Raw genomic sequence first — 25,973 nt, forward strand, 5'->3', positions numbered from 1 at the left:
ATTACCACCGGATGCACATGCTACCCATGCTAATTAGGTGCACACTACCCGCGAGTTAGCCCTCCTGCACCTTTGTGGTAGCGGTATCAGCGTACAAGCTCACATTTGAATACCCCGTAAAAGAGAAATTTGGAAGATGGAAGATAATTGTATTTTATTTTGTGAACTGCCTCATTGTATTTTAATGAAAGGCAGTGGTTGTAAGGGCTCCCCCTGAAATGGCTGTGCAGCAAGTGCTTCCCTTGCTGCATGGCCATTTCATTAAAAAAAGAAAGACCCTTTTACGTTGCGGTAAAAGGGGGCCTTGACACGCATCAAAAACACTCGCCAACACAAGCACAGGCCCCCCTTTGCCACATCTTGGTAAAAGGGGCCCTTAGTGAGGGAGGGAAGGACATCTTAAAGTTGAATTTAGCAAGTAAGATGTCATTTAATAACATTGTTGGATTATTGGGTTAATCATGACTATGATTACTGGGCACACTGGATGGACCATGCAGTCACTGGCACTGAATATCCGGAGCTACTTGTATCGCAGTGGCCACTGGAGCTGTTGCAGGTCCTGGGCGATATTCAATCAGGGCCCACATAAGTCAGATATGTGACCCACATAACTTTTCAAAACCTATTCTTTTTTTTTAAATAAACACAGTACAGCAGTGTTCGCACAGCGATATCCAAAACTTCCAACCACATCTGTACAATATATCAAAAAGACTACAAATTGAGTCTTAAGAAGCCATTAACCGTGAACCAGCAACCGAGCGCCCACTACACACTGCATTTTCCATTTTTATCCCCTCCCCCCTTCCACACAGCCATTCTCCATTTTCACCACTTTAGCCCATACCATAACTCAACAACCATATCTCTTTCATTCCCCTCCTACCCTCCCTTACCCTTCCTCCTCCCTCTCAGTACCCAGTAAAGGTAACACTCTTAAACACTCTCTCCACAGATGATAGTATTGCTTAATATCAGGTTTTGCGGAAGTAGCATAGATGCAGCATTCATTCTCACCCACGGCTCTCATCTTGGCATACCACACCTCTACCGGGGGACTCTCCGGAGATATCCAGAATTGTAATATGGTCTTCTTGATCAGTACAAGGGAGGTATATATAAATCTTCTATATGGCTTAGAAAGACCCTGGGCTATTAAAAGGGTTTGATCTCCCAACAGTAAAGTAGCATAATCCCACTCTATCTGCCGAGTGGTAACTTCATTAATCACTTGGAAAGCCCGGTTCCACAGGGAAAGAGACGGGCACTCCAAGAAAGAGCTGAGGAAGGTTCCCCGCCCTTGCTGGCATTTAATATATTGACTCCCCCCCCAAAGGCCCATGACTACCCCCTTAGCCCTTGTAATATACGTTCGGTGCAAGATCTTATATTGGGTTTCTTGCAGGTCTGCTGCCTTAACCATGTCATAGATAGTGGTAAAAAGTTTACCAAATTGTTTAATGGTATAATTCGTGTTCAACTCGCTAGTTCACTGATCCATCAGTCTTTCCACTATCCCTAAGGGCATAGACATACGCAAGACTTTATACCATGTAGAAAGACTGTTCGCCTTATATGGTGTACGCAATAAGATCTTATCTAGAGGCCCCCCACAGCCAACAGTCCCCATAGGTCTTCTGCAAGGAGGAATAATAATGCCTCACTTGGAGGTACTGCAATAAGTGAGTATTAGGAATGTCCCACCGGTCCTTCAGTTAATCAAAAGATTCTAGGTACTCCTGTCCCTGCACCATAAGATGACCCAGCATTACACATCCCTTCTCCTTCCATTTGTCAAACACAGAATACCCCAGACCTGCCGGGAAATCCGCATTGCCCACCAAGCCCAAAAAAGGGGAGGCCTCCGGTACCCGGGTCTGCTACCCTCTCCACCAAATCCACGCTCTCCTCAAGGGCTGGAGGAAGGCCAGCCTACCCGCTGTATCATAGATATTGCTGGGTCTCATATGTATAAGATTTGTAAAGGACCACGGGGCACTCCAGCCCTCCAGGCCCCCACCAGGCAAAAACCGATAGTGACCCGTCATGCCCACAACCAAAACCTATTCTTATTCCCCCAAGCCCTCTCCCACCCCCCAAAACAGCCTCCACCTTCTAGTCTCCCATTAAGAATCCTCCTCTCTCCCGAGAATGTTATCCAACCCCCATGATCTTGATAGATCCCTGGTAGTTCAGTGGGAGCAATGGGGACAGGAGTGACCCCCATTCGCTCCTGCCCCTAGTGGCAGCATCCTCAACATGGCTGTCACAAACTCTCATGGCAGTCTCTCTGCCAGCTTAAATTGCTTTGAATATTGGGCGGTATGTTACTATATATTTAGAGCATGCAAAGATATATGCAAGCATAGGTTTTCTTTCTCATCTGTGGCTTTTTATAATCTTGTAGGAATATAGAAAAATTGCTCTAGAATAAAATAGAGATTATTACAACATTCCCAATCCTGCAGGTACTGCCGCTGTGACATTTATCATTACAACATTCTCAATCCTGCTGAAACTGTGACATTTATCATTACAACATTCCCAATCCGGCAGGTTCTGAAACTGTGACATTTGGCACAAGAGAGTTCTTTTGAGCAGTAATGAAAGTAGGCATGTCTCTCTGAGGTCACTCCAGTTTTTAAAAACGCACCATAAAAGAAAAACTGGAAGCAACCATTCCATCCTCAGGAATGGGTTCAGTTTTCTGATTTTCAGCCATAACCCCACATTCCAGGGCCTCCTGTGAAGCAAATATATGCTACGTCAGACAACCAGATAAGCAAATGTGCTTTATCTATATACACAGCTCATATGGCTGTGAATTACAGATGCTGTAATAAACTTTTTCCATCCCTCCCGAATTCTTAATAGGCTTTTGTGAGCCTCCTGTAAAGGCTTACTGCATGAAATGATTCTTTGATGAAAAGGGATTGAAAGAAGGGTTAAAGCAGACATTGAAAGGTTATTGTGGAGGGCACATTGTTCATACAATCCCCCTTTAATATGTGTGGTGTGCACCTGCGATAAGATGATTCATTAGATATGGGCTCACTTTGACAAGCTCCATCGTTCAACCCCTCAGGGCAGTGATGGAACAATTCTGCACCACCCAGTAAATATGACAAGGTCAGCATTTTTCTGGGGTGCAAGGAGGGGGAGCCATAAAAATCTGGATGTAGCTTTTATTACTGCCAGTGTTAAAAAAAATTAAAGCAAAACAAAATAAAAACTGACACCAACAAAAAAATAAATAATTAAAAGGAAGAGGAAAAGCACATTGAAGAATCATATTGTTTTCTTCGTGGAGCATAAAATGTAGCTGCTCAGTGAAAAGTGGGAAAACATGTTACAGAAGAACTTTGCCTGCTTTTCAGTGTTGAGCTTTGCAAGTTGGAAAATAACAGTTCAAATAATTGATGGTTCGATTTGCACCAGTCCATCAAGCATTTGGCGTTTGGTACTGAGGCTCAGGATGTTTGACATTGCCAGTGGTGCTTTACAGTACTAGTATCACTTTTATTAATCACATAAAGATTTATTGGGGCAAAGTGTAGTACAGGAACAGCCCTCAGCTGCACCAGAGTGGCAGAACAAGCTAACTGGCTGAATTATCTTTGCTACATATACAAAAGCAGTTATTTTGCTCATATTACAATTTACAGTAGTTAGTCTCTTGAAGGAACACTGACCCCAGCACTGTCATCTAAAATCATTTTTTGTTATGCAATACAATACAATAAAATATAATCTTATTGTCCGCATATACTGCAAGGTTCAGGGGCCCTTTTACTAAGCCGCAGTAAAATGTGGCCTGCGGTAGTGTTTTGGGCGCGTGCCAGGCCAGTTTTTACCGCATCTACAAAAAATGGCTTTTTAAAAAATGGGACGGGAAAAGGGCCTGCAGTAAAAATGAAACCAGCATGTGCCCCAAACTGGCCTAAGCCCTTAACGCCAGCCATTGATCTAGGATTAAAAGCTCACACGCAGTGACCGGTCGGTGCATGCTAACTGCTAATTACCGCCGGATGCGATATGCCTAGGAGGAAATAAATAAATAATTCATCCATCCACTCGTTGTGGGCGTGCCCAAATCTGAAATTACTGCCAGGAGGGTGTGCTGGCCTGATGATAGTCTCATGTGGTCACACGCTGCATGCGCGTAGAGCCTACCATGGCTTAGTAAAAGGGCACCTCAATGCGAATAACAATGTAAGAAGCCAAACAAACATCAGGAAGTACAAATCAGCTTATAACATACCAAAATAGTACAAAATTAAATATCTTGGTTTAAGTATTTCCGCAAAAGATAGATCTTTAAACATTTTCTAAATGCTAGATAAGAACCTATGAGACTCAACACTGTCGATTCCCATGTGGCAAATGAGAGGAAGCCCATATGAATTAAAAGGGCTTCCTCTCATTTGCCGCACCAAGAATCAGTAGCGCGGCTTTGTAAAAGAGGCCCTATTTTCCTTATGGCAATAGGTATAGAATTCCAAACCAGTACAACTTGATAATGAAGAGTAGCATATTAGGCTCTTTTCAAATGATAAGATTTTAGATTAGGAAAAAAAAAACCTGTAAAAGAATTTCTGGCAGATTTGAGGATTTCCTACTCTGAAGAAAATATAATACAGCTTAGATAAAATGGAGCTATTTAAGGAAATGAATAGGAAGATGTATCCTTGAATTGTGCCTTGCCCCAATTGTGGACTTTAGTAGTAATTCTCACTGAAAAATATGATGTATATAATTATTTCCTAAAATATAGTGATGATACTTCTTTCTGCACGTTTTCTTGTAAAAAATTGGAAATTATAAAAAAAAATGGAGCTAGACCAGACAATATTTTATAAGCCAGGATACAAACTCTATACGTGCCTCAATAGGAAACCAATGTAGAGATTTCAGCAGAGGCATAACTCTATCAAAATGATGGGCCAAAAAAATCAACCTGGCCACTGTGTTTTGTACGGTCTGCATTCTTGTCAACAGCAGCTTTGTACTACCAACTTAAAACAGATTGTAGTAATCCAGTTGCGAAACTAATAAACTCTGAACTACTAATTGAAAAATCTGAGAATCCAACAAATTTCCGATTCTGCACGATTTTCTCAATAAGCAAAAGGATTTTATTTATCAAACTAAAAAAATATCTGCAACTCCAGTGTAAGTTGACTATTAAACAATACTCCTACAATTTTAAGTCGGGACTTGAATTTAAATTTTAGGCCATTTACTTGAAGAAGAATATCATTTCAAATTTGGTCAACCTGATGAATCAATAAAAATTTGGTTTTATCTTTAATTTTAAGAAATGATCTGCTATCCATCTTTCAAGCTACTGTACTCAATTTGCAATACTACATGAGTCACAGTAGGCGTATTGCCTACTGGTATCAATATGGTTATATTTTCTACATAAGTAAAAAATCTTCTAACTAGCTGATGAAAGCATATAGCCTAAAGAACTTATCAGCACATTAAACATAGTAGGGGACAGAGGAGACCCCTCTGGGACGCCACAAGACAGCTTCCAAGAAGATGAAAGGGATTTCTGAAATCTTACTGTATATGATCTTTTAGTTAAAAACCTTAAACTATCATAAAACATTACCTTCTACCCCAATAGAACTTAGTATTGACAACATTAGACCATGCTCTACCAGGTCAAAAGCATAAGATACATCGAACTGAATTACCCTAGGCTGGTGATCATGGGAGACTTCAATCTACAATCAAAACCCCAGATACTTCCACAGCTGCATTCGTGGACACGATGACAGCACTATGATTTACACAGGTGATCAATTCTCCAACCCACGAAAAGGGTCACATACTAGACCTGGTATTCTACAAAGGGGTGGATATCCCAGAATTCTGGGATAACAGTATTGAAATAACACCCCTATCATGGTCACAACATTTTCTAATTAAATTCTCCCTAAGTGACCACCTAAAACAAATGGCACCTCCCAGAGTTTGGAAGGAGATCAGAGACAGATGGGACATTGTTAACCCAATGACAGAGGAGAGCCTTGACAAAATCCTATGAGACCTTCAACCAACTTCCTGCTCCCTCAATCCCTGCCCATCAAAGATAGTGCAGCAGGCAAGTATGGGCCTCCTAGAAGGCGCTACAAAAATTATGAACACCTCTCTTTCTAATGGGCAGCTACCAACAGAATTAATAAGGGCAGTAGTCCGCCCTCTGCTGAAGAAAAACAACCTTGACCAGGACAAACTTGAAAGTTACAGGCCAGTATCCAACATCCTGTTTCTAGGGAAACTCATAGAATTAACAGTCTGTGCTCAACTTAATGACTGGTTAGAAAAGAGTAACTGGCTAGATCCATGTCAATCTGGATTCAGACCTGGTTATGGTACAGAAATGGTCCTTGTATCCCTACTAGATGATCTTCAAAGAAACCAAGACAAGGGATTTGCTTCGATGTTAGTACTGCTTGACTTCTCAGCAGCTTTTGACGCTGTGGATCATGATATCATGCTAGTACAACTGACAGAAACAGGTATCAATGGAACAGTACTTGCTTGGTACCTATCAGGCAACAATCCATAATGTTTGGCAGCAACTCATCACCACCATGGACACTGACCTGCGGGGTACCTCAAGGATCGATACTGTCACCTATTCTGTTCAATATCTACCTCAAGCCACTAGCTGAGCTGATTTGGTCAATGGACACTCAGGTCTACATCTATGCAGATGATGTGTAGCTACTCATACCCATTGAACCTGACTTACCTACAGCCTTGAATAAACTGATTACCTGTCTAGCATCAATTCAAGAATGGGTTAAACACAACAAACTTTGCCTGAATTCAAGTAAAACCGAGCTTCTCTGGGTCCCTAACACAAGTGGATACATACCTGCCATCAAAATCCCTTTTGGGAAGAAGGAACTCCCCCTCAAATCATGTCAGGAACCTTGGAATACAGTTAGATTCAACACTTATTCTGATTCCCCAAATCCAAGCAACCTTCAAGAGCTGCTTCTACTATTTGTGAAAGCTACGCTGCCTCTCTTCTTACATCGAGAAGGTAAATCTTATTCCAGTTGTACATGCCATGATATCATCAAGACTGGATTACTGCAATGCACTATACAATGCTCTGAATACAAAGGGCCTGCACCAGCTCCAGTTGATTCAGAATGCAGCAGCAAATCTCATAGAAGGCTGTAAGCGATGTGACCATATCACACCATTTTTGCAAAACCTTTATTGGCTACCAGTACAATACAGGGCTAAACTTAAAACTCTATGTCTGATCTTCAAGACCCTGAAAGGAAATGGCCCTGAGTACCAGAAAAATAGGATGATCCTCCACACACTGCCAAGGACATTAAGATCCTCCCAAGGACTTTCACTAACCACACCCTCTCCAAAAGACATTACATGATGTGAAACCCACAAGCAAGCCTTCTCCAGAGTAGCCCCCACACTCTGGAATGCACTGCCTGAAAGGCTGCGCTTAACACAAGACTATCTCTACTTCAGGAAGCAGGTGAAAGCTTGGCTCTTCAACCAGGCCTTTAATGGAAGAAGTAACTAACTCATTAGTCTCATTCACACACACAAGGAGTTCTCAGGCTGCATATACTGCAGCAGGACATGTTTATCCATTTCTACCCTTGGTAAGATAACATCTAACCATTTCTCTGACCTCATGTGCAACTTTCTTTAAATCAATCGCCTTACTTTCTAACTCTTCCTACTTTCTTACCTATCTATATGCTACATCTTTGCTTTACCCTTCACTATCAATTATAATATTCTCTTACGTATTGTGCTGACATTGTAAGTAGTATACCATGCCATACTTTGTATTGTTTTTGAAAATGTTTACTGCTGTAATCATCTATTGCTCATGTTTGATCTATTCTTACTGTACACCACCTTGAGTGAATTCCTTCAAAAAGGCGGTAAATAAATCCTAATAAATAAAAAAGTAAATAAATAATATAACTTTCTGACCTTTCCCTGTATTTCATCTGATACCTCGGAGGATTCCAACCAAACATATATGAAATTCAACCTGATAGGATATAGCACATCAAAATAACAGAAAATAACATAAACTTTATAAAACAAAAAGAAATAAAATGTTAAAAACAAATTCTTATTAAAATATCATAAACAGAAAACATAAAAAAAAATAAAATCTTATAAATCATGTAGAGTTATACGCAAGCATAGGTTTCCTTTCTAGTATGGGGCTTTTTATAATCTTGTAGGAATGTAGAAAACTTGCTCTGGAACTAAGAGTATGGAAAATGTCAATGATATATCCCATGTCATTGCATGTCATTATCCAATGAAAATGAGCAGAAAAAAAAAAAGAAAATTTGGGCCCTGTTTACAAAGCCACTGTAGTGGCTGGCGGTGTGGTACTGCTGACACAACCCATTCACTTTGAAAGGGCTGTCGGCAATACTGCATGGCAAATAGGGGGTGGGGGTTTTTCATTTGCCATGTGCATAGGGGGTACTTCTGAAAAGGTTGCTGAAATGTAGGTGCTAGGATTCAGTGCACTAAGTATGAATTCTATATAGGTCATTACATGTATAATTGCTATTATAGAACACTAGTGTATTTTGTATTTATATGTCAATATTTAGGTGTTGCTGAGTATTCCATGTCCATGGTTGGTGTAAATGACCATGACTAAATGTTGTAGATGTGGATTCTAAAATCTTAGCACATAAGTGCTAGGCATGCCCCTGACTCACCCATGCCCCTTCCATGTGCATGCCCCTCTTGCAATTGCAAGCTATAGCTTTTGAACGCTGTTTCTTGGATAGCAACTAAGCAAATTAGTAGCAATTAATGGCAATTAACTTCAACTCATTATTGGTTGTTTGTGCCTATTAGCCCCTAATTTACCAATTAACTTATGCGCATAACTGCCAGTAATCTATAACCTAAGTGTGAAAATGTGTACTAGGAGGAAAGCGATAACACCAGCCCCTGGGTCCGAACTATCTCACTAAGATGAGTATTTGAGAATATAAATAAGATATAAAGTACATAAATAAATGAAGATGTAAATTTATAAAGGAAGTATGAAAAATGTGAACCAATGAAGAAATATGTGCAGGTTCCATCGTCACTATTGATTTTTGACAGTGTGCACAACTGAGGTCACAAAGAGAAAGAAAAAGGAAAATTTGATAAGTATTAAGTTATCGATGGCAGAAGTATGGTGATGAAGAATTGAGTTGATGGGAGTGAACTGGAGTGGTATGAGAGCTTAATCCCAAAACAGATAATTTACTATTTGCCAGTTTGAGAGGTACTAGGAGGAAAGAGCATACTCTTTCAGAAAGAGTGTGACCTCTTTGCACATAATGGGCCCTCTTTCAAAAGAGAGTACACGCAATGACTTTGCTCCAATGAAGGAAAAAAGAAATAGCCAAATGAAAATGAACAAAACATGCATTCCTGGAACATTTTCAATCCTTCAGGTACTAGTACAGAGGAAGAAGGGCAAGGTATGGAATGGCTGTGAATTCCCATACTACCTGGTTCACACTTGAATTATACACCAAGCTGCAGATTATCAGCAGTTCGGGAAGCAAATGGGAGAGGTGGGAATTGGTTGAATAGAATGGGAAATCATGGAGCAAAAGAGAGGATGATCAAAATTTAGTGCTCAGCCAATCATGATCATGAGCTAGGGTTGACATTAGGGGGATTCATACAGGGCAATTACTCCAGGCCTCCCTGCCCCAAGGGGCTCGAAACCTTCTGATATTTTTAAAACAAAATGCAGTCTGCCAGTTGGCTTTGGGAGCCCATCCCAAATTTCTGCACTAACCTCCAGTCAAACGTTTTCTTGATACTTCTTAGGAGGCCTTCGCAGCAAACTTTAATGTCCACATTAAGGGTTTTGTGTGCCTGCTATAAATAAGAAGCTATGCAGGAAATCCTTACAATACATGTTAGAAGAGCCCAGAGAGAGGTAAATTTAAGCCCACCAAAATTTGCGTATGAACACATACAAATGGATGAATGTTGCATACAAATGAGGGGCTCCAGAGCTCATGCTAAATAGTAGGGATGTCCAGGGCAAAAATGTTTGTTAGTTTAGTTTCCTGTGTTGATTATGGGATTTTTCATTTTACTCAGGAATTTTTATTTGTTTCTCGGGCAGTATCAGTAGTAGTGATGCCGTAGGATAAAGCTCAAAATGTGCATCTTGTCCATGATATGACATTTTTATTTTATTTTATTTTATTTATTTATTACATTTGTACCCCACATTTTTCCATCTCTTTGCAGGTTCAATGTGGCTTACATAGTGCCGGAGAACAGTTGCAGACTCCGGTGTGTACAAATATAAAGGTGAAGTTGTGATAGGGTAATGTTCATGTGGTAGGACCACATAAAGGAAACGTTCGACGGTGGGGTTCGGTGATGGCCATTATGAACTTTGGCATTATTGTGTCGCTGAGCTCAGGTAGTTATGTTGGATCTGCGGGGTATGCCTTTTTAAACAGGTGGGTCTTAAGTGTCTTTCTGAAGTGTAGATGGTCATATATGGTTTTCAAGTTTTTTGGTAGTGTGTTCCATAGTTGTGTGCTAATGTAGGAAAAACTGGATGCGTAAGTTGATTTGTACTTGAGTCTTTTGCAGCTTGGGTACTGTAGATTCACGTATGTTCGTGTAGATACGGATGAGTTTCTGGCTGGTAGGTCGATTAGGTCTGTCATGTATTCTGGTGCTTCACTGTATATGATTTTGTGGACTATGGTACAGATTTTAAAGGCAATGCACTCTTTGATTGGGAGCCAATGTAGTTTTTCGCGAAGGGGTTTAGCGCTTTCAAATCGTGTTTTTCCGAAGATGAGTCTTGCAGCCGTGTTTTGTGCGGTCTGAAGCTTCTCTAGGATTTGTTCTTTGTCCTCCTGGTTTTCCTTGGAAGAGCTGTGTTGGCTAAACTACTTCTTTCTCTGGTTCCACCTCTATAGCTGGCATAAGTACTTACATCTAAGTTATGCGCATGTATCTCACCTGTTATACTAGTTTTCTATACAGATGTAAGTGCTCACTTTCCTTTATAGAAAAGGTTTCTATCAGGTACACAGTTATAGAATTACCTTCCATGTGTATTAGTAAATTGGGCACTGGGCACTTCAATCTGTTCAAAATTCTGCTGCACGACTAATATTTCAACAAAGTCGCTATGCTCATATCAGCCCTCTCCTAAAGTCACTTCAGTGGCTCCTTATCCGTTTCCGTATACAGTTCAAGCTCCTCTTATTGACCTATAAGTGCATTCACTCTGCAGCCCCTCACTACCTCTCCACCCTCATCTCTCCCTACACTCCTTCCCAGGAACTCCATTCACTAGGTAAATCTCTCCTAACTGCACCGTTCTCCTCCATCGCTAACTCCAGACTCCGTTCTTTTTATCTTGCTGCACCTTATGTCTGGAATAGACTTCCTGAGCCGTTACGTCAAGCTCCATCTCTGGCTGCCTTCAAATCCGGGCTAAAGGCCCACCTGTTTAAGGCTGCTTTTGATTCCTAACTTGTCACTTGTTCGTAACCTTTATCTTATCTTCCTCTCTTCAATAGTCCCTTATCCCTATGTGTCCTATCTGTCTGTCCTACCCTTATCCCTTATTTGTCCTGTCTGTCTGTCCTGACTTAGATTGTAAGCTCTTTTGAGCAGGGACTGTATCTTCATGTTCAATTGTGAAGCGCTGCGTACGACTGGTAGCGCTATAGAAATGATTTGTAGAAGTAGTAGTAGTAGTAAAATTGTGGCTAATGCCCCTGCTAAATTTTGGCCTGATGTTAACACAGCTCAGAAAATGAGGCCCCTGTTTGTAATTACACAAATCTCTTTTTGAGCAACAGAAATTAAGTTTATTTCCATAGACCAATTTGCCAAACAAATCCATTTTTATCTTAACATCTGCAACTGACCTGTCCTTGTGCATTAGTAACTAGTTGGCCTGTGACCCCCTGAAGACTGGAGAGCGCCGTCCCAAAGGCCTGAGAGCTTGCTATCGAGCCCATGGCTGCCGCCGCTGCAGCCGCTGCTGCTTGACTGGCCAGGGGATTATTTACCAGCTGAAAAGAAAGCAAAAGAAAAAGTTAACAATGCTTTTGGTCAACACAGGGCAATGTGTATACTTTAAGTTCAAATGAAAATATAAAAGTAGCACAGTAGGTTTACAATATCTCCTTAAAGCTGTTTAAACCTTTCTTCTGAAGTTTCATTTCTTTGAAATGCTGCTTCTGGAGTACAAAATCTAACTAATCCGTTAGTTTGGGCCAGTAGCATAATAATAGTTTTGGGAGGGCCTATGGTGACCACAAGTTGACACTAGGCACCCCGCTCCTCTGTCTCCCCTTTCTTCTCCCCCTCTCATCTCTCCAACATTAAAATTACCTTAGCTGGCGAGGATCCTCAGGCTCTGCCAACTGTAGAAACACAGAATAGGCTCCAATCTAAAGCGTGGCTGTCAGCGGCTCTAAGTCTTAGAATGCAGGCACCACAGGCATCCTCCATTCTATGCATCGATTGAGTATGTGCGGAATGGAGCGTGCTCACTGTGCTAGTATCAGTAATGGCACTTAGAGCTGCTGACAGTTGTGTTTTAGGAGATTGGGGCTAGTTTTGAAATTCTACAGCCAGTGGGACTTGGGGATCTCCGCCAGCTACAGACTGGCTGCTGAGTGGGCATTAAGGAAAAATGGATAGGCCCAGACCTACCCAAGGCTACAACCCTGGCATGTATACACTTGTATATGCTAGAATTCTAAACCTTTACACATGTATCATGTGCATAAATGTTAGCACCTAGTTTATAGAGTTGCTTTTCATGTAGTAATACCACGAGGAGACTACTGTTAGGGAGATTATGGCACCAGTGGAGAAAGAGTGACTAGTGACTGCTATTCCTCCCTCCACTTACCACCAGAAAACTCCCAGTTGGTGCCAGGGAGCCAGGGGTCAGAGGATGGGAGGAAATATATATTTTTTTTGTGGGGGGGGGGGGGGGGGGGGGTTTATTCTCAGAATCGGGGGGTACTTGGATCCAGGAAGCCAGGGCTTTGATTGGTTCAAGTTGGGTCTTTGATTAGAGAGGAGTGAGGAGTATTTGTTCCAGTGGTGAGTGGGAGATTTCTTTTAGGGGGAGGGGGGTTATAAGGGTGTTATTCATGATATCACCAACTCCTTTAAAAAATAGTGGGTTCAATTTGGGGCCCATTATCTTTGTGCTGCTGTAGCTAGGAATGCATGATGTTTCCAACTGCAGCAAAAATACATTTACTGTGCCAGCCATTATTTAACCTATGCTATTGAGGTACCACAGGATAGTGACTGCAATGATGCAGTGATAATATTGAAAATTTTGCCACAGCTTAGTAACAGTTCTGCTAAATTAGACATTTCAAATTATACGGTGCCTGGTCTACTGAATATTACTCTCTGAATGTTAGTTTCAATTCCTTGAACTTAACTCAGTATTCCATTTGTAACTAATTCACCTCATACAGGAAGGGAGACACTGAGTCCCTCATCTTCAGGCCCCCTCTCCATCTCAGTGCAGTGGATCTATTGTACTCTTTAAAAATGTTCTAGGTAACCCAAAGAGCAATTCATAATAATAATCAAGCCTGGTAGATCGTCAGGATTTAAGTAAGGTTAGGCTATCAAGCAATATGTAATTTAAAAGCACATCTGGGTTTAAAAAAAGGTTTGGACAATTTCCTGGAAGAAAAGTACATAGTCTGTTATTGAGATGGACAAGGGGGGAGCCACTGCTTGCCCTGGGATTGATAGTATGGAATGATGCTACTACTTGGATTTCTGCCAGGTATTTGTGGCCTGGATTGGCCACTGCTGGAAGCAGGATACTGGGCTAGATTGACCATTGTTCTGACCCAGTATGGCTATTCTTATGTTCTCATGTGCTTGTTATGATAGGTTGGAATCAAGATAAACACCCAAATTCTGAGCAGATTGACTTCATTTGCAAACAATTAACAGTGAATGCATAGCCCTTGCAAAATCCGCAAAGAGGTACCATGAATATATTATTCAAAAGAGAAGATAGAACCACTCTCTTATCCACAGTGAAACCCAAGAACCCAATCAAAACTGACCCAATGATATCAGCTAATATGTTAAGGACACCCATCAGCTAATGGGTGTCCTTAACGTAGGAACTAAACCATTTTAGCATCTACCCCTCCACATTTGCTGTCCTCAACTGGTCAATCAAAATATTATGGTCAACTGCTATGGATCAAGTCCAGAAAAATAATTGCTGCAACACCGCCATTATCAAAATCTTTATAGTGAAATCTACTCATGAAATCCCTGTTTGATATTTAAAAAGAGAATCTATTGAGCAAAAAGTCAGTTATAAAATGAACATCTTTTCTAGCATCTTACTTAGAAAGGACATAGGAACAAAATTTGACAAAATTAATCAAGATTTAGTATTTTAAAAAGGTGTTTCACTAACAAAGTCTTGACAGACAGAATCAGGAAAGACCTTTTCATCCAAAGCAGCATTAATCAGCAATGCTAACTTTTCCAGAAAGCCTCACATCAGCACCCTTAGTTAAAGCACTTGGATCAATATTCAGTTCAAATCTAGTTAGTGTTTTGAGCCAAGCAACATATGTAACAAAGATGCAGTAAAGGGGAGGGGGGGGGGGGGAGGAAGGAGGATCCCACCTCATTCATCGAGTCATGAGAATGACCAACAAATAAACATTGAACTGAGAATTCACCATCAATACTGGTTCTCACCATCCCATCAAAAGAATTAATCAACCCAGAGTCAAAATCCTGATGCATTTCCAAGATATTATTTCTAAAAGTGGATGTACATTTAGACAGATAGACAGACAGAAACATACTGTAACCTACCCAGTCTGCCCATTCATACCAACTAATAAACTCTGTATTCCTATCTGCTTGTGTCATGCTTTCCTGAATTTGGATACAGTCTTCATCTTCACCATCTTCTATGGAAAGCTGTTCCAGGTACCCAACACCCTTTCCATAAAAAAAAATATTTCCTTAAATTACTCCTGAGTCAATCCCTTCACCTTTATTCTAGGCCCCTTGTTCCAGAACTTCCTGTCAATTGAAAAAGGCCACTTCCTGTGCATTTATGCCAAGGATGTATTTAAATATGTATATCATATCACCCCTCTCTAGCCTTTCTTCTGAAATATGCATATTGAGATGCTTGTCTGTTCCCATATGCTTTAGCACAAAGACCATTGACTATTTTAGCAGCCACCCTCTGCACTGACTCCATCTTTTCTATGGTGGTCAATATTCAGACCGTGAAAGTTAGTCCTGCAGACTCCCACGGTCACCACTAAACTGTTTCCGGTGACCAGCATTGAATATCCAGTGTATTTTTGCTGGTTAGAAGATAACCAGCTATGTTGATTATTATTATTAGCATTTCTATAGCGCTACCAGACGCACGCAGCAATGAACACCTGATACAAAGAGACAGTCCCTGCTCAAAAGAGCTTACAATCTAAATAATACAGACAGACAAGACAGTTACGGGTAAGGGAAGTAATGGGTGAGAAGGGAGGAAGGGACAAGGGGAGGGCAATTGTGGCTAGGAGCTAAAAGCAGCAGTGAAAGGGTGGGTTTTCAGCATAGATTTGAAAACAGGTAGAGATGGAGCTAGACGTATAGGTTCAGGAAGTTTATTCCAGGCATAAGGTGCAGCGAGAGAAAAGGAGCGAAGCCTGGAGTTAGCAGTGGAGGAGAAGGAGAACGACAAGAGAGATTTGTCCAGTGAGAAGAGTTCATGGGGAGGAATGCAGGGAGAGATGAGAGTGGAGAGTAATGGGGGGCTGCAGAGTGGATGTATTTAAAGGTCAGTATGAGAAGTTTAAACTGAATGCGGACTTAGCCGGTTGTCTTCTAATGGTCAAAGATATCCCACATAGTCATGCGGCCAATTATAGCCCCTAAAGTGGGGCTGAAAATCGTGGATAGCTGGTTATGTTGATCGATATAGCCAGCAACCTGCTAGCTGCTAACCAGTGCTATTCAGTGGGAGATAGCCGGCTATCCTCCGCTGAATACTGCTGGATAGCCAGTATTGGGCCATTTAACCAGCCAGGCAGGTTAAATGCTCTTGGATATTGTGGGACATATCTTTTGAAGCTATGGTCTGCAGAATTATACACTGTACTCCACATGAGGTCTCACCAGAGATTATACAGAGATACTCAGGCTTATTTTCAAAAGAGAAGGGCGACCATCTTTCAACACAAATTGCAAGATGGGCGTCCTTCTCACAGGGTCGCACAAATCGGCATAATCGAAAGCCGATTTTGGGCGTCCTCAACTGTTTTCCATTGCGGGGACAACCAAAGTTCACGGGGGAGTGTCAGAGGCGTAGCGAAGGCGGGACTGGAGCGTGCCAAACACATGGACGTCCTCGCCCATAATGAAAAAAAGAAGGGTGTCCCTGACGAACACTTGGACGACTTTACCTGGTCCTTTTTTTCTTACAACCAAGCCACAAATATGTGCCCTAAATGACCAGATGACCACCGGAGGGAATCGGGGATGACCTCCACTTACTCCCCCAGTGGTCACTAACCCCCTCCCACCCTCAAAAAATGTTTAAAATATTTTTCCAGCCTCTATGCCAGCCTCAAATAGCATACCCAGCTCCATCACAGCAGTATGCAGGACCCTGGAGCAGTTTTAGTGGATTCAGTGCACTTCAGGTACGCAGACCCAGGCCCATCCCCCCCTACCTGTTACACTTGTGGTGGTAAATGTGAGCCCTTCAAAACCCACCAGAAACCCACTGTATCCACATCTAGGTGCCCCCCTTCACCCATAAGGGCTATGGTAGTGGTGTACAGTTGTGGGGAGTAGGTTTTGGGGGGGGTTGGGGGGCTCAGCACACAAGGTAAGGGAACTATGCACCTGGGAGAAGTTTCTGAAATCCACTGCAGTGCCCCCTAGGGTGCCCGGTTGGTGTCTTGTCATGTCAGGGGGACCAGTGCACTACGAATGCTGGCTCCTCTCATGACCAAAGGGCTTGGATTTGGTTGTTTCTGAGATGGGCGTCCTCGGTTTCCATTATCGCTGAAAATCGGGGACAACCATCTCTAAGGTCGACCTAAATTTCACGATTTGGGCTTCCCCAACCGTATTATCAAAACAAAAGATGGACACCCATCTTATTTCGATAATACTGGTTTCCCTGCCCCTTTGCCGGGACATCCTGCGAGGACGTCCTCAGGAAAACTTGGGCACCCCTTTCGATTATGCCCATCACTATTATCTCCTTTTTCTCCCAAGAATCGTTCTAGGTTTGCCATTGCCTTTTCTTAAGATCATCAGATTTGATCACCCCCAGGTCCTGCTTTTCTTTTGTGCACAGAAATACTTCACTCCTGTACTGTATTCTCCTTTAGATATTTGCATAGCAAATGCATGACCCTGCATTTCTTAGCATTAAATCTTCAAATTTCACTAGATCCCTCCTCATGTTATCCACACCATCTGGGGTGTGTACCCTGTCATAGATATTAATATCATTCACAAAGAAGCAAACCTCATCCAACAACCCTTCCCCCAAACCACTCATAACAATATTAAAAATAACTGGACCAGAGATCAATCCCTGTTGCAAACCATGAGAATGCCTTGATCCTCAGAGTGAAACTTACCAGTACCTTTTTTTGACTCCCACTTGTGCAGTTTCTAACTCACCCTACTAAGGGTCTATACCCTACACTGGACAAATCTCTCTTGTCGTCCCCCTTTTCCTCTACTGCTAACTCCAGACTTCGTTCCTTTTTCCTCGCTGCACCTTATGCCTGGAATAGACTTCCCGAGCCTGTACGTCTAGCTCCATCTCTACCTGTTTTCAAATCTATGCTAAAAACCCACCTTTTCACCACTGCTTTTGGCTCCTAGCCACTACTCAATTTGCCCTCCCCTTGTTCCTTCTCACCCAGTACTTCCCTTGTCCTTAATTGTCTTGTCTATCTGTCTTATTTTTAGATTGTAAGCTCTTTTGAGAAGGGACTGTCTCTCTCTACGTTGGATGTTCTGTGCTGCGTGCGCCTGGTAGCGCTATGCAAATGTTAATAATAATAATACTAAGGATGCTAGTATACCACAGCTTGCGCTTTTCTTCAATCCAACTCCCTGGTCACCTAGTCAAAGAAATTATTGAAATTCATCTGACAAGACCTACCTCTAATAAAAACATGCTGCCTTGGATCCTGCAATTCATTGTATTCCAAAAACTGCACTATCCTTTGTTTAATAGTATTCCCATTGATTTACTCACCACCAGGTCAGACTAATAGGCCTATTGTACCCAATCTCCTCCTTAGTTCCACTATTGTGAACCACATTCAACATTCTCTAGTCCTCCTGGACCACTCCCGACTCTAGAGAAGCATTGAAACAGCTAGACAGTGGAGCTGCCAGAACTTTCCTAAATTCCATTAATACCCTCAGATATATCCCATCCACCCTATCACTTTAGCTATCTCCTTACAAACACAGTCTTCTGAAAATTGTTTGACAGCTATCTCGCTTCCATTCTTATCTGTGTTTGTTTTCTACAGTCCTACTTTTGGCCTTTCATCTGTGAAAAGAAAACAGAAATATTGTTATGCAATTCTGTTTTATCCTCATCAGCTTCTACATATCCCTCCTCTTCAACCCTGAGTCTGACAAATGCCATTTTTCTGTTTTCTCCTATCACTAAGGGGGGAAGTTAATAAGCTGCATTATGGCAAGAACCCGCATCACTAGATCCTTAATGTGACTTAAAGTGCTCTAACACAGGTTGTCTTGACCTAACACAGTGATATTTAGATCACCACAGGTTGTATAGTAATGATAAGCAGAACATGCAAATGCATGTAAAGCAGCTCATTACTATGTAAAAACCCTAATATGACTTGTGGTGAACTTGTGGTCATAAAATGATGGTAAAATAACTCCCGTTAATTTGAGCACTGGGCCTCAAAACCATGGTCTGATGCTCCTGGGTAGGGTGGAGCTTAAAGAATAGAAAAAAATATGCTGATTTTCAAGGTCTCACCCCCTAGAACTGTTCCACCTTAGCTAAAAATATTTGCCAAAAAGTTTGAACATTTTATTTGAATATTTAGAGGTAGCTCAATCATCTCAAAAGTTGACAAAAATAACAAATTTATTAACAACAATGAAGATACACAAATTTTTTCATGAATTCTGTATCAATTATGCAACATATTCAGACAAACATTTTGTCATATACAATTCTATAATGCAACAATGCTGTAGAAAAGCAACATAATTAGTGTAGTCCTTCCACTGTTAGTTTCTTGCTATATGGGTAAACCTGGAGGTGCTGTTCAATAATTTGCAATAAGAACTGAAGTTGTGACTCGTTGAGAGCAACACCACTTTCAGCATGATCATTCACCACTAAAATGGTATGCACTGTCTCTATAGCCTGCTGGAAGTCTTCTTGTGACTCCCACATATCTGGGTCTACATCAAGAAATGCATCTGGAAGCATTTTTCATGGCACTTACCATCAGCCTCTTTTTGAAGTACTTACTTGACTGTCAGATAGGGCCAGCCCAACTAGTTCTGGTGACAAATACCATCAGTGATTGGAAAACTTTTTTTGATAAAGCCTTTGATATATTGCATGGTTGAATGTTGAGTCATTTAGAAGTTATTTCAGCAGCAGAAAGTAATTGTACAGAGCATTTGATGTGAGAGCAGCCATTATCAAAGCCTTCAGGTAGACATATGTGGAGGGGCATTTTCGAAAGGGACGTCCATGTTTCGATTTGGACGTCCTTGCAAAACATCCCGATCCAGGGGCGGGGAAACCCGTATTTTCGAAACAAGATGGACATCCATCTTTTGTTTCGAAAATACCATCAGGATCGTCCAAATCCTTAAATTTGGTCGTCCTTAGAGATGGACGTCCCTAGACATGGTCATCTCTGATTTTCAGCGATTTTCGAAACCGAGGACATCCATCTCAGAAACAACCAAATGCAAGCCATTTGGTCGTGGGAGGAACCAGCATTTCTAGTGCACTGGTCCCCCTGACATGCCAGGACACCAACCAGGCACTCTAGGGGGCGCTGCAGTGGACTTCATAAATTGCTCCCAGGTACATAGCTCCCTTACCTTGTGTGCTGAGCCCCCCAAACCCATTACCCACAACTGTACACCACTACCATAGCCCTTACTAGTGAAGGGGGGCACCTACATGTGGGTACAGTGGGTTTGTGGTGGGTTTTGGAGGGCTCGCTGTTTCCTCCACAAATGTAACAGGTAGGGGGGATGGGCCTGGGTCCACCTGTCTGAAGTGCATTCACCCACTAAAACTGCTCCAGGGACCTGCATACTGCTGTCATGGACCTGAGTATGACATCTGAGGCTGGCACAGAGACTGGCACAAAATATTTTTACAGATGTTTTTTGAGGGTGGGAGGGAGTTGGTGACCATTGGTGGAGTAACGGGAGGTCATCCCCGATTCTCTCTGGTGGTCATCTGGTCATTTCGGGCACCTATTTGTGCCTTAGTCGTAATAAAAACAGGTCCGGGTGAAAACGTCCAAGTGCTCGTCAGGGACGTCCTTCTTTTTTTCCATTATGGGTCAAGGATGTCCAAGTGTTAGGCACTCCCAAGTCCCGCCTTCGCTACGCCTCCGACATGCCCCATTGAACTTTGGCCGTCCCTGCAACGGAGTGCAGTTGGGGACGTCCAAAATCGCCTTTTGATTATACCGATTTGGATGACCCTGGGAGAAGGACGTCCATCTTCCGATTTATTTCAAAAGATGGGCGTCCTTCTCTTTCGAAAATGAGCCCAATAGCCTAATTTGATTCTCTTTCTGAGAAATTATGATAGAAGAGGACATTTCTCTGGGTAAGTGACATTATTTTGCTCTGTGCTTGGTAACAAAGATTGGGTTTAAAAGAGGAATTATAGTATATTGATAAACACAGTAGAATTTATAAAAAACAGAAGCAAACTTTATTAGCTAGTCTCCACACCCTTTTCCCCATAGTTTTAAAACTTGAATTTTCTGCCCACATTAACAGATAGACCCTAGAAGGCACACCAGGGCCTAGTTCAGTGGATACAATGGAGTCAGCCATTGCAAAATGGCGCTGGAGACAATAGGGACGCTAACTCAGTTTCCTGCGGAACCAAAATACCCATAGTGACGTCATCCTTTGAACAAACTTTATAAAGTAAACAAAATTCAAACAATGCTATTCCATTCTATACATTCATTAAGACCATAATGTTGGATTGCACGAAGTTCAAAAATCCAATATTGTTCACAAACTAATAGATGATGTGTCCTGTCCTCTTGAAAATCTTCACAAATAGGTTCAGTGATAAACCATCTAAGATCAGAAAAGACGTTTTGAAATGGCTTACTTCATTGCATTCCGCATTTTTAGGTATAACTTGTCTGGAATGTTTTTACGTTTGGGGAGCGTGCCAGGTGCCCTTGACCTGGATTGGCCACTGTCGGTGACAGGATGCTGGGCTAGATGGACCTTTGGTCTTTCCCAGTATGGCACTACTTATGTACTTATGTACTTATAACTCTTGCCTCCAGAGAATGAAATGGAGCTCTGTGGAACCAGCAGTTGGAGAGTTTATGAACTTTTTATTTTTGAAATTTATGATAAGTACTTTAAATTGTACAATCCTGAACATTGTTTTGTTTTCTGCAACTTATTTGGAGTCTTTTTCCTGCTCTTTTTGAGGACACTGTATTTGATTTTGGAATGGTTCAATCAATTTCACTGTTATACTCGAGGATGTATCTAGGCATCAAATGCTACAGCATTAAACAATATTGCTCAGAGTTCTTGTTGTCCTAGTAAGCTTCAGACGTTTGTAGTGTCAGAGCTCAGATAACTGAGAGTCACCTTTTCCACCCATTAATATTTTGTTTACCATCCCTCTTTGTGTACTACTTGTGGGATATTTTCTCTTCTGCCAGAGAAAAAGGTGCCAAATCAAAGTATAACAGTAGGAGGTCTATTCGGAGAATCTGATCCAATAAGATTTGACTATGAGTTTTTGGAGGAAGTATAAAGCCCTAAATTAAGGGAGGAACCTTGTCTTACTCCCCCCAGAGGGGGTCCAACTGGGAGGTGCATGATGAACAGCAGAAGATGGGGAACCCTATCCAGGTGTCCCTTGGAGGAAGAGAAATAAAGAACGGTGTTGCGACCTGTTAATCAGCTCAGCTGTCCACTGGAGCCATAGGAGCACAGTCAAGAGTTTTTTTTACCTGCACCAAACTCTTTAGAGAGATCAGACTGATCCACAGCTGTCCCTCTGAAGCACAGTGTCCTAAGACAGAAGGTATGGCAACAGGGAGACTGAATCCTAAACCTTAGACAAAGTGTAAGTTTTGAAGCTGTTGACAACTGCACTGGGGAAGGGACTGAATGCTGAAAGCAGTGGAACTGGTGAGGAGATAATTCACCCACCCAAGTTTTAATCCTTAACCTGTTCACAAGGCAATCTTACAGAACTCAGGGAACACTAGTAACTACTACAGGAGAGTTAACTGAAACTGGGATAAGAACACAGGAACCCTGTTGCCACACAAAGAGAGAGAGAGCGAGAGAGAGAGAGAGAGAGAGAGATTGAGACTATAGGTTAAAAATCCACCACAAGGAACCATGTTACCTAAATCAGGAGGAAAGGGGCTACAAATTAACTAACAGGCTTATTTTCAAAAGTGATCGCCGGCGCTGGCTGCACATTGGTGGCTGCCATTTTTTTCTCTGTTTTTGTGCCTGTTTGACTTATAATGTGGCTCCTGAGCAAACAGGTACTTTGTTCTGAAGAATTTATCCTGTTTTGAATTTTAATCTTGATTGGAAGTGAAATTTTGTGCCTATTTGTTATTATATAATTTGATGCTGAGCAGGGCCCAAACCCAGAACTTGCTCCTATTTTGTACGTTCTGCTGTTTTCTGTGGCAGAGGGTTTTTTTTTCCTGCCTGGTCGCTGAATAAACAGTACTGTATTGAATTTAAATTTAAAGGCACAAAGCACACTTTTGCCTTTTGTACAGTTTTGAGAGTTTGATGTATGAAGATTTGTGCTGTAAACACTGTTGCAAGCCTACCAGAGGCTGTATGAAAGACTGAAAAGTTGTGAGGCATTTGGCTGATTGGTTGCCTGACTATAAAATGGTATTCGAGCTAGACCTTTGACTGTTCGCACAAGTTTTTGAGAGTTTTCTGCCCCTTTTTTAATATGCAGCATTGGGTTTGACTTTTCTAATGATTTATATTAACCCATAGGCTTTAATAAACAAAGATGCCAATTGGAATTACAGGAAACCCCCACAAGCCCAACAAAATTCACACCATCAGAGACAGTGACTAGTAAGGAGAGTAGAGCAAGTGTAGGACAAGTCATCTACAAAAGTGTTGTAGCATTACCAGTTTACCTGAGAAACTTCCCCCTTTCATTTACTAGCCAAAGAAGAAGAGACCACCAGTATTGTCTGATGAATGACGAGGAGAGACCCAGCTGGATCTGAGACCAGAGCACTACACACCTTTGATGTTATCAACTGAGACTGAGATGGATCCAACCAGATGGGTGAGCGTTATCGTTGCTCCAGGGTCTACTAGAGAATTGCCAGGGATGATGGTTGAAGAGGGGTCAGCTGTAGCACCACCAAGGCCTTCTATACCAGTAGTGATGCTGTTTGATGAGTCAAATAGAAAGAGTGGACCAGAGTCCCTGCCCAGTGGACTTAGAACAAGTGTGCTGGTGAGTCCAGAAACAGAAGTAGACTGGAATGAGTTAGAGGTGTTAGAATGCAAACTGCCACCACCATGGGAGAGAGAAAGCTCTGAAGAGGTGGACAGGAAAGAAATTGTGTTGCTGGGGCCTAGTTCTAGAAGGGGCAGTCCCAGAAGTCAGTGAGCCACTGCCTACTATAGGATACAGGATATCCCAGGGAACAAACTGCCCATCAAGAGCTTGCTACCATGACCAGTGAAGAGTGCTGCAAACCCCCCAAAAACATTTGTTCTCACTCAAAAAGGAAGGTGAAGAGGCTTCTGGGGAATACACAGAAAGAACCATCCTAGGAAGACTGAGTGACGGACCAAGAGACCTGGAGGGTGTGCAGGTGACAAGTCCATGTGGTGTCTATATGTCAGCAAAGTTCTGAGAAAATACCACGCGATTTTATTGAGGTCTTCTATCTATCTATCTATCTATCTATCTATCTATCTATCTATCTATCTATCTATCTATCTATCATAACTGAAGAAATTGATGGGGTGTGAAGCAATGTATGTTTAATTCTATATTTCAGTTTGCTGCTAAGCTTCATATTATATGGTGGAAATTCAGTTGTATTTTAAAGTAACATTTAGGTGTCCACAGTTACTCTAGCCATAGAGGAGACGTAAAGTGTAGGTGTAGGCAGAGGCAAACATAACTTACAGTATTATGTAAATTATGTGCTTAACTGGGATCCCTGCCCATGGCCTACCCATGCTCTGCCTATGTCTATGCTCCCCCCCTTTATATTTACATGTTATGTAAATTAAGTGCACCATTACAGAATAGCACTTAAACACCCTGCTGGCACTTTCATGGGTAACTGCACACGTGTTCTTCTATGTGCTAGTGTTCTCTAGATATTTAAGTGTGCAAGGGGTATGTAAATGCAAGTGTCTGGATTATAGAACTGCTCTTTAAGAGTCCTTTACACCTTCTGGTGTTTTTTCCTCACCTCTAGATCCAAGATAATGAAGCCCTTTGCTTTGGTTTTTGTCTCTTCCCAAGATGGCTCTGTTCTGTTCCACTGTCAGAAAGCACAGGTGTGAAATGGTTACTGTTATATTAGAGCCATATAGTAAATGCCTCCACAGAGAGCCCTCTTCCACCTACATCTGCTACCTGATTCAGTGCTAGAAATCTAGTGCTGAAATGAGCAATGAGTACTGATGGAAATGCATCCAGAGTTTATGAGGCTGATGTTGGAGCTGGCTCAGTTTCAGAGCCAACAACTTGATAATTTTAGGGGGAATTGTGTTAACCTGCTTTTCTTTACACTGAGAGAACTGCGGCAATCAGTTTATCAGATGTTAATTCTCATCTAGATGCCCTGCAACTTTCAGAATATTTTCTTTATGTCTCATCTCTTGACAGCATCTCCTTTTTACTGATTTCTTATTTGCTGTGTAGAAAATACAGAAATGCCTCTTGCCCATTTCTCTCTGCCTCTTCTCCCTGCAGTCTACTTATTCAGTTGCGTCTCTTCAGCCAAGAGTTCTTGGAACTAAAATGAATGGATGTATCGTCATGGAGGACCATGAATAACAAATATGGCAGTTTTCCTGCCTCTTATTTTGTCATAATAAGTGTACTGTTAAACTATATTCTCCTCTCCTCACATATGTCTGTTAATGTTGTATGCCAAATATTGTATTAATTAATGTAATTCAATGTATTTGAAGTTGACAATGTTCAATTAAGCTGGCTGTGTGTAACTGAGTTCTCAGAGCACAGAGTTGTGGCATTATGCTACCAGGCTTTGATTCGTGCCCACTGTGCTATGTCTTCTAGCCTGATAATTCTTGACCTGTTTCCCTTTGTAACTTCTTAACACAACTGCTCTTCCCCTGAAATGTATGATAGATATGGCAACGAAATGGTCCTGGTCTCAGATTCATGATGATACTATCAGCCATGGGATTTGCATGTGAGGTTGGGATAGACCTCTTTGTTTGCTTGCCACAAAGTTTTAAGATGGTAAGTAAATTGACTTCTGTTTTTTTCCCCTTGTCCCTTCCTAAGATGGCTCTACTTTATTCCACTGTCAGGTTTATCAGGGGTTGAGTCTGTGTTCCTCAAGAACAGAGGTTGGAGACCTCTG

The 25,973-nt window shown here is 41.7% G+C and overlaps 1 protein-coding gene across 1 annotated transcript in view; it reads right to left on the reverse strand.

Annotated features, from left to right (window-relative positions):
• Positions 1-25,973, reverse strand: part of POU6F2 (POU class 6 homeobox 2) — a 768,824-nt gene that overhangs the window by 99,957 nt on the left and 642,894 nt on the right. Inside the window, exon 6 of the mRNA XM_030190008.1 lies at positions 11,964-12,110. Within this exon, the coding sequence (XP_030045868.1) occupies positions 11,964-12,110 (147 nt within the window). The remainder of the gene's footprint in view (positions 1-11,963; positions 12,111-25,973) is intronic.

Source organism: Microcaecilia unicolor, chromosome 1 (genome assembly GCF_901765095.1).
Source record: "Microcaecilia unicolor chromosome 1, aMicUni1.1, whole genome shotgun sequence".
Lineage (NCBI taxonomy): Eukaryota > Metazoa > Chordata > Amphibia > Gymnophiona > Siphonopidae > Microcaecilia > Microcaecilia unicolor.